At 39.0% G+C, this 9,893-nt stretch overlaps 2 protein-coding genes across 2 annotated transcripts in view; both read left to right on the top strand.

Moving 5' to 3' along the window:
- The window catches only part of myo10l3 (myosin X, like 3), a 74,683-nt gene extending 72,941 nt beyond the window's left edge, over positions 1-1,742 (top strand). Inside the window, exon 41 of the mRNA XM_058081747.1 lies at positions 644-1,742. Coding sequence (XP_057937730.1) covers positions 644-748 — 105 coding nt within the window. The 3' untranslated portion in view covers positions 749-1,742. The remainder of the gene's footprint in view (positions 1-643) is intronic.
- Positions 1,743-2,181: 439 nt separating this feature from the next.
- pttg1ipb (PTTG1 interacting protein b) lies at positions 2,182-6,880 on the top strand. The gene is made up of 7 exons (XM_058082227.1): positions 2,182-2,450; positions 3,514-3,575; positions 3,648-3,756; positions 4,897-4,999; positions 5,212-5,274; positions 5,388-5,434; positions 6,287-6,880. Exons 1-7 carry the CDS (start codon positions 2,363-2,365, stop codon positions 6,331-6,333), a joined length of 519 nt encoding a protein of 172 aa, XP_057938210.1. The 5' UTR covers positions 2,182-2,362; the 3' UTR covers positions 6,334-6,880.
- The last annotated feature ends 3,013 nt before the right edge of the window (positions 6,881-9,893 follow it).

The following is a 9,893-nucleotide window of genomic DNA, read 5'->3' as shown; positions in this document are numbered from 1 at the left end:
GTGCCTTTTTATAACGGATAAAATCCGATTTACGCATATACCGGATATAAATCCGATATATGCGTAAAACGGACATTTTCCGGTATACGCATATAACGGATTTCGCTTATATCGGACAAAACCAGTGGGAACAATTGAATCCGATATATCCGAGGTTTACTGTACATGTAATAAACTGAAAATATTCTGGAAACAAAATGGTCTTTTGATTAAATAGTACGTGATAATAAGCTCATGATTAAATAGTATGTGATAATAAGATCATCACATGGTTGTTCTGGTATCAGGCCCAGTATCATGCCCCCGCGTGTAACCTATAATTATAGAGCACACACCAGCTTTATTAATGGTATGACATCTCACTCTCCCCTTACAAATATAACAATGTTGCAGTTCTATTGTATTTATTTGACAATGTTTATTATTGTGCTTGTAGTTTGCAGCGGTGTAAATAACACACAGAGCAGCTCTAATTCAATTCAATTTACAGCAGCTTCTCATATATTTGCCTGGTCCAGTTGCATAAATAAACACCATTAAATGCCTCCTTTTTTTTTACCAAAGTGGCTAAAATTAGCGTTATTTTAGTGCAGCTTTTTTACTCACCTTTGTCAAAACAATGAAGTCTTCCTTGCCTTTGCAGGTTGGAGAGATCACCAAGATTATGAAAGCCTACATCAACATGATCGTGAAGAAGCGATGCAGTGTTAAGTCGGTGTCCAGTTATGGAAGCAGCTGGATAAGGTGATTGAGAGAAGAGAACAAACACATGGATTTTATTCACTACTCTTAGCAATGTGTTTCTCCCGGCGGACTTAATAGCACCATATCAACACTGGTCCATTTTCACATTATTTGCATTTCATTTTATTTCTTTTTAAAGCAAAGACAAGACAGCTCGTGTTTTAAACCAAATCGCAGGTCAAAAAATGTTACCATTTCCTCAAATCCTTTCCCCTTTTCATCGAACTGGACATCGCCCTTTAATGAATGTGTCCCGAATAAGAGATTTCCTCAGGTTTAAGGTGTATCTAACTGTAAAAAAAAGCTTGCCTTATTGAGCTATTTTGGACTAATAGTTTGATTTACTGTGCAGATGTGGCCTTTAAAGATGATTGTAACATGTGAGTTAGTATCCATAAAGGAAGTGCAGCTGACGGATGCTTTAGTGTTACAAAGTGATGCTGTCAATCAATAACCACTGCGCACTAATTTAAAAATAAGCATCATTGTTTTGGAAAATAACAAAGGTAGCTTCCCTGTGTGTATTATTGAGTGTATAAATTTGTCTTTTAGGGCATGTTGAGTGTGAAGTTTTTATTTATTTGCAGTACCGATGGACTGAAAAATTCAATTTGCTGCAGTTTTGAATGATTTGTGCACATAATTCACAAGAAATAGGACATCTTTTTAAGCTACTCTGTTGTGTGCCTTGTAGTTAAGCAAGTGTGTTTAGTTAACCTCCAAGCCCAACCAAGCTTACATGTCATTTATGATAATTATACCAACATATTGAGCTTAGTATTCACTTCACTTGGCATCACTGGCTTCAATTAACGTACTCGCATAGATCTGGTCAGCTGCCGGCGGCCACACCAGACTGTTGATTGCCATTGACGATGACTGACTGTATCTTCAGATTTCTGATTGTTTTCAAGGAAAGAAAGAAAAAAATCAGAAAATGTTTTATATCAAAATTTACAGATGCTTTAATAAATTATTGTATTTCAAAAGCTGATGTGTGTGTGTGTTTCTTAATTATTCATGTGCAGGGATTATAAAATGTATTTGTGGCCATGATGCATCATTTCAAGACTGGACGGACGAAAAACTCCATACGGAATAGTCGGTATCACGTGATGTTGATGTTTACGTTTTACTGCGCATGCTCCATTGACTTCCGTTTGATTGTAGCGTCGCATGTAAACACGAGATTGACACTTTCCATGTATACCATTGTTTTCAGAAAGATTCTATTCGTAACGACGAAAAACTCAAAACGATACAAAGACAACAACAATAGAAAGCTTAATAAAAAATGTTAATATAATTAGGAGTTATCATGCGGTTGTTTATTTTTATTCAGGCACATGGAGACTTCATTTAATTTTTGCGTTTTTATACAGGCATTAGGTAGACTCCCAGCATCAAAGGACCCATAAATGTACGTGTTTTGCCGCACAAAATGAAAAATATATGACTTTTGTACTGAAGGCTAAACGTTCCTAACGTAGCCGAGTGGGTTAAAGCAGCTCTTTGATGACGTCACGTCGAGATTTTGTGACGTCATCCCCGCCCTCCTGCTTGAAGCAGCAGCAACAGTTGACTGGTTCATTATTCTTTCCCTCCCTCCTTCTTCACAATGTTTGTCTCCTACACTGTCTTGATTTTACTTTTCTACGGCCTGGTTGCCACTGAGGCGCAACTGCCGACGCCTTCTGCTGCTCCGAGTAAGTTTTTAAGATACCTCGAATGTTTTTTTTTTTTATTTATTTTTATGTGTCACATGACATGCTAAAAATTATGCTAAACTAAATCTCTGCTCCTCGCCCGTTAGCTTCCCGAACGATGAATTTGCTCAATTTTAGCTGTAACTAGAAAAGCAGTCATTCCATATAAAATGTTGTCATGAGTTCCGTTTAATAATATACAACCAAAGTGGGATTCGCTAAGCAAAGAATGTCGCCTTCAACACTTTAATGTTTCTTCACAGCTTTTTCAAAAAAGTGAGATTTGAGTTGCATAATTTTTCAATCCCATGACTGCCTTTAATCACGTGACCCACTTTGAAACTACTCAACAAAACATTTCAAATTCATTCATTCATTCATTTTCTACCGCTTTTTTCCTCACGAGGGTCGCGGGGGGTGCTGGAGCCTATCCCAGCTGTCTATGGGCGAGAGGCGGGGTACACCCTGGACTGGTCGCCAGCCAATCACAGGGCACATATAGACAAACAACCATTCACACTCGCATTCATACCTATGGACAATTTGGAGTGGCCAATTAACCTAGCATGTTTTTGGAATGTGGGAGGAAACCGGAGTACCCGGAGAAAACCCACGCATGCACGGGGAGAACATGCAAACTCCACACAGAGATGGCCGAGGGCGGGGACCGAACCCTGGTCTCCTAGCTGTGAGGTCTGCGCACTAACCACCAGACCGCCGTGCTGCCCATTTTAAATTCACATAGCTTTTTTTTACGTTTGAGAGAAGGCAATAAAATGTCTTGCTTGTTCAATTTCCCTTTTGAAATGGTGATATTAAAGATGTTAAATATAAGTTACACACCAACTATCAGTTAACCTATTACATTACATTACATTACAGCACATCATAGCAATCCCCACACTGCATGGAATTGTGCCCACTGGTGGCAATTAAGTGTTTTGATCGTAAGACATGGCAATTACATTATTGCTGCTTAGTATCATCATATCACTAAAAAAAACCCCGATACATTCATGTAAATGCTTTACTGTTTACAACCTGTGCCGCTTCATGTTTTCAGTTGTCGCATCTTGTGCCTCCAAGTCCAACACCAGCTGTGGGGAATGTCTGCAGAATGTCACTGTAGGTCTCCCAGTATACTATTGGTATGTCGTGTAATTGAGGATAAATGGCTGCTTGAATGTGTTGTTGCAGTGTTTGTGGTGTATGCCAACCAAGCAGTGTCTGGACTACCCAGTGAAGAGCATCCTGCCTCCAAGTAGTGTGTGTCCGCTCAAGGAAGCACGATGGGGGTTTTGTTGGAGTGAGTACAATAATGTAGAATCTCTTTATACATGAAAGAATGTGCTTTTTGGTATGTTTGCTTGTTATGTTCTTTATAGCCACAAAAAGGCAAAACGTGATTAATCCTTTCATGCACATTGATCAGATCGTTTGTGACTATAGCAGTGTTATTTCATCATGTTTGTACAGTGGTTTTCTATATGAAAATATTAACTTCATATAGAATAAAAAGGTTGTAACTGAGTCTCAGCTGTCCCCAAGTCAAACACCTCATAAAGAAATGGGAATGAGACAAAAACATTTGGTAATGGTAATGGTTTTATTTCATTTGAACATGTATCCGATTACAATTGAATGCATCACATAATCAGTCCCAGTTCCACATGTCCAAAAGGAGTAGGAAGAAGCAAAGCTTATTAAATCCTACCCCTCCATCTGGTACTTTTACAATCGGTAACTGTTACATTTGTTCACTTCCTGCTTTCCTAATATAGTTTTTTTAAATTATTTTTTTATTTTTGTTACATACCGAAGTACAATGTGATATGACCATACAATGACATTTTGAGAAAGCAATTTAATGCATTAAAGTGAAATAGGCTGTTAATCAACCAATCAAATGTTTAAGACTACAGACAAAATATAGCCAAAATGTGGTTTTAATGAAATTTCCTCTCAGATATTCACACTACTAATTTTTTTTCCCCGATTTGAACGATGCTGCTGAGGTTGGACAGTCACTGTATACTTCAAAGACCCTGAGAGTTATGGAACAAAAAATGTCAAATAACCTTGATGGTAACCTTGTCAGTACTTCTAATTCTACGATTACCTGACCTGTTTTGCAGTAGAGGGGGGCGCCATAATTTAGGGTGTTTTTTTTTTCCTTCAATGGAACAAAGAAGCGTCAGGTTGTGCATGGGTGTCAAACGGCAGCTGGAAATGTGGAGATGTTGTGGTGGACTTAAGACTGTCATCTGTGTGATAATGACTGGGGCACACATGGAGGAATAACGTCTTTTGGACCATGCAGCTGGGTGGATGTAGCTTCTTTAAATGGCGTCCTCACATTTGTAATGGGCTATTTGTATTTGACCCAGCAAGACTCTGCTCAACAAGGGACTCACTGCTTTCTTCGATGTGCCTGTTTGACTTCTAGTAAACTTCCAGATTTTGATCATCACGCTGGCAGTTTTGGCTGGCGTCGTCCTCATCCCCTTGTTTGTGTGCTGCTTGTGCTGCTGCAGGCGTCAGAGAACCAGGTGAGCAGTGGAGCCGCGAGTCACATGACATTGAAATCTGCTTGGGGGGGGGGTGTGGGGGTTGCAAAGCACACAATAGCGTAATTCTTCTTCGAGGCTGATACGGGCGTCTGCAAAATCCTACTGCAATTTGACTGGCATTTCCTTGCGCTTTTTTAAAAATCTTTTTTTAGTCTTCACACAAAAGCAACTTTTTTTTTGTTATCTTTTAGAAATGATGATGATGTAAGAGAACAGCACCAAACCAGAGAAAGGAACTCTCGTCAGAAAGAAAGGTAAAAATAGTACTGTCACTTTTACTTTGTTTGATTTTTTGAAAAGATGATTCTGATTTTAAAAGGCTTACATCAGTGCAACGTTTTTTTAACACTATATTTTGCCCGTACAGGAGAGTGGAAATGCAACTGAGACATGATAAAATAAGGCAGAAATATGGTGAGGCTACGTTTTTCATATTTTTATATTATTTTTAGAATTTTAAAAACATTACATTGGACTAACCGTGCTACACGGCGGACAAGTGGTTAGCGTGCAGGCTTCACAGCTCGGAGACTCGGCCATCTCTGTGTGGAGTTTGCATGTTCTCCCCGTGCATGCGTGGGTTTTTCCTCCCACATTCCAAAAACATGCTAGGTTAATTGGTGACTCCAAATTGTCCATAGGTATGAATGTGAGTGTGAATGGTTGTTTGTCTATATGTGCACTGTGATTGGCTGGCCACCAGTCCAGGGTGTACCCCGCCTCTCGCCTGAAGACAGCTGGGATAGGCTCCAGCACCCCTGTGAGGATAAGCGGTAGAAAATGAATGAATGAATGAATGAATGAATGAGTTCTCCTATTTTGTGTGGAAGTGGTAACTTTTTGGCTTCTTATTTTGTCTTTCCCCACCCTTGGCCATCTTTGTATGGAGTTTGCATGTTCTCCCCGTGCATGCGTGGGTTTTCTCCGGGTACTCCGGTTTCCTCCCACATTCCAAAAACATGCTAGGTTAATTAGCGACTCCAAATTGTCCATAGGTATGAATGTGAGTGTGAATGGTTGTTTGTCTATATGTGCCTTGTGATTGGCTGGCCACCAGTCCAGGGTGTACCCCGCCTCTTGCCCAAATCCAGGATAAGCGGTAAAAAAAATGAATGAAAAAATGAATGAATGAAAGATTGGATTAGCGTCAAGAGAGCACAGACACAAAACAACCCTATACCGCCATCTGCTGGTGTGAACTTGCTACTAACTAAAAAAAAAAAACAGCTTGAATGAAGGTGACAGTTTTTTTATTTCTACTTTTAGGTCTTAATAAGGATCCTCCCTACTCACGCATGGATGATAAAAAATAATTCCTCAAAAGTGGCCAGATGGTAGCAGAGAGACACGGTGTATATTCGAGCAGAGGCCACTGTTTGAAACCACAGTATATTCTTGGCTATGATTGGTTGACAACTTTCCTCAAAATTGACACCAATAACATGAATATCAAGCACATTTCCTTATACATGTATGCTAAACTGTGATTGTGTCATTCTTTGAATTTATGTTTACCAAAAGGTCTTATTTAAGTGGCTACTGATTTTTTTTGTACTGTTAACTCTCCACTACAGTGTTTTTATATTCACCCATTGGTCAAAATCATTGGAGTATATATCTAATTTGATAATAAGCATTCCATGCACATAGAATGACAGTACAGTATTTTCACACAATGTTTTTACTAAGCACATTTACTGTATGTCAGTGTCACATTGCTATTGCTGAATTATTGAATTGTACCACAACTCGCTGTAAGATGGTTCATAATGTTAAAAATGTAAACATTTGAACATTTTGTTATTGCTTGTGTAAAAAAAAAAAAAAAATTAAACCATCCAGAAATGTGATGTGCTTTTTATTGTGCATCAATGAGGTATTACTTCAGTGGTTTGTTACGCTGACTTTTTTTCACAGAAGACCTTTGATGAGCATTTGCAGGATTTTTTTTACTAATATTTTGCGGTTCTTAGGTTCTTAAAAACAACGCTTCTGATGCAAAGAGGATTTTGGATGAGTGTTTTTGCCTTAAAAAAAACCTTAAAAACAAATAAATGTCATTAAAATTTTGCATTTTTGAAAATCACTTGCACTCTTGATTAAAACTGTTTAAAGACCAGTGTAAAAAATGCAAGAATTAAAAATTTTGCACTGTTGAATGCTAATTTTTGGACCTTTTGTTCTAAGTTCTGGACTCCTAGAGAGCAGTGACACTCAATAACCTGCACAGAAAGCTTTCAAGATCTTCCAGAAACTGCACTGTGTCTGTTTTAATTTATTCCAGACCTACAGCTTGTATGCAGGCATGCCCATATAAGGAAGTCACAGTGAGTCGGTTTTAGAAAAAAACTCAAAATGTCGACTGCTGTGTTGTTCTTTTGAAAAAGCCACTCATTACCACACGGATGTGAGGGCGTTCAATCATGTGGGATACCCCCCTGTAACATCTCCACATAGCCAGCTGCCAGCTGCAGTTTCACGCCCTCCATTGTTCCACTGATGGAAAAAAGGACTCATGATCATGATGGTATCATCTCCACTTATGTTGTGTGGGAAACAGGTGGGATCACCTTATGACAGTATCGTCAAGATTCCTTTTTTTTCCTCATCAGGATACTTACTTTGACCCTTCTGTCACAGATGCTGTCTTGACTGGACTGCAGTCAACACCCGTAACAACTTGGATTTGGCCTGAAGATTGTCCCGTGTCTTAACGGACAGCCACTTGGATCCTGCTGAAGGCCAGTGACACTTTTTTTTTAAGTCTACCACTTTTTTTTTGCTCGTAACCTTCAGGATCTCTAAGTCTAAAATGACTGTCTTACTGTGTCCAACCTGGGAGTGCCAACTGCAAAATCTACATCAAGCTAAAATGTGGACCAGAGAGGCTAGATAGAGTGCTTGTCGTCCCGTGGCGGCCGCAACTCACAAGAACGATGCAGAAGGATTACATTAAACAGTGATAACATCAGCGGAACGTTGCACAGGAATGCTCAACAAGAAGTACCGGAATTAGGTGCAGGTTAAGTTTAAGTTTGATGTACCACACACAAAAAGTAGAGATGTGTTATTAAAACTTCGGTACGTGATTAAAAAAAAAAAAACTTAAACTATATTAGGAAAGCAGGAAGTGAACAAATGTAACTTTACTGATGGTACCAGATGGAAAAGTACCAGATTACAATTGAATGCATCACATAATCAGTTCACAGTTCCACATGTCCAAAAGGAGTAGGAAGAAGCAAAGCTTATTAAATCCTACCCCTCCATCTGGTACTTTTACAATCAGTAACTGTTACATTTGTTCACTTCCTGCTTTCCTAATATAGTTTAAGGTTTTTTTTTGTTTTGTTTTTTTTTGTCACGTACCGAAGTACGAGGTGATATGAGCATCCAATGACATAATGGGTACCATAGTAAGTGTCAATATAGTGATATGTATAGCACATCATGACTGGTTCAAGACTCTTCATCCTTGTATTTAGCAAACATCAACTGCTTGTATTGTTTCTTGAATTGGCTCATCGTTGTGCATTGTTTGAGGGTCTTACTCAATCCATTCCATAGTTTGATTCCACATACTGAAATGCTATGGCTTTTTAACGTAGTCCTAGCATAGAAGTGTTTCAAATGTACTTCTTCCCTGAGATCATATTTCTCCTCTCTTGTAGAGAAGTATTGGATGACATTTTTAGCTAATTGGTTATTTTTAGCCTTATGCATTATTTGAGCTGTTTGAGGAGTAACTATATCAGCAACCGTTTATCTAATTAAATAACCAAGGTAATTACCCAGTGCTATGAACCGCAGTGTGCACAGCTGCAGGTACACCCTGGACTGGTTTCCAGACAGGGCACATACACACAAAACAACCATTCATACTCACATTCATACCCATGGACAATTTAAGAGTCTCCGGTTGCATATTTTTGGAATGTGGTAGGAAACCGGAGCACCTGGAGAAAACCCACACACACACGCACTGGAAAAACATGCAAACTCCACACAAGAGATGGCGCCTTAAGATGGCAGTAGTAATCAAGTGTTTCCTCTGCAATGAGCGGCATGCAGCGTTAACCGTTGATGGTAAGGCGGACATTGCTCCAATAATATTGCATCGCAATTGATTGTGATACATGGTGCACATAGTCCATGATATCCCAACGCAGTCCTATTTATTTGGCATTTTTCATATTCTTGTTCTTATTTCCTAGTCAGTACAGATTGGTGTCCTGTCACACTGTGTTGGAGTGGGCTACCTCTCAGTAGTAGCGAGAGGCGTTGTGTCACTATGCCAGAAAAATAGTTCTTCGTGTTAGCCGCTACATTAACAATGTCGCTGTAGCTTGGTTTATATGCAGGTTAGTTATGTAAATAGAACACTGGAGGTGTTTTAGGAGGGTTTTTGTGTGTCCTGTTATTTGCATTTTTAACTCCCATATCCCACTTGTTTTTTGTAGTCATGTTTTACATAAGAATACTAAAAAAGGTGCTATTTTCCTTACGAGTGATATAGAGCTGTGTTTTTCAACCTTTTTTGAGCCACGACACGTTTTTTTTACATTTGAAAAATCTTGTGGCACACCACTAACCAAAAATGTTACAAAATGTCTTGCGGGCCGCATTTGGCCCGCGGGCCGTGAGTTTGAGACCCCTGGGTTAAAGGAATATTTCATCCCTGTTCAATTCTTTCCGTTTGAGCAAAACCAAATGCAATTGGAATATTTGGGTCCATGTATGCTATTGACATAATGGCTATTGATATAATATTTGCAAATTATGATTAATAAATGTTAATTATAAAAAGTGATATTGGATAATTCCTCACGGCACACCTGACGGTTTCTCAAGGTACACTAGTGTGCCGCGGTAC

The sequence above is a fragment of the Doryrhamphus excisus genome, chromosome 9, assembly GCF_030265055.1.
Source record: "Doryrhamphus excisus isolate RoL2022-K1 chromosome 9, RoL_Dexc_1.0, whole genome shotgun sequence".
NCBI classification, from domain to species: domain Eukaryota; kingdom Metazoa; phylum Chordata; class Actinopteri; order Syngnathiformes; family Syngnathidae; genus Doryrhamphus; species Doryrhamphus excisus.
The sequence above is the reverse complement of the archived record's forward strand: the minus strand, read 5'-3'. Positions and strand labels throughout refer to the sequence as shown.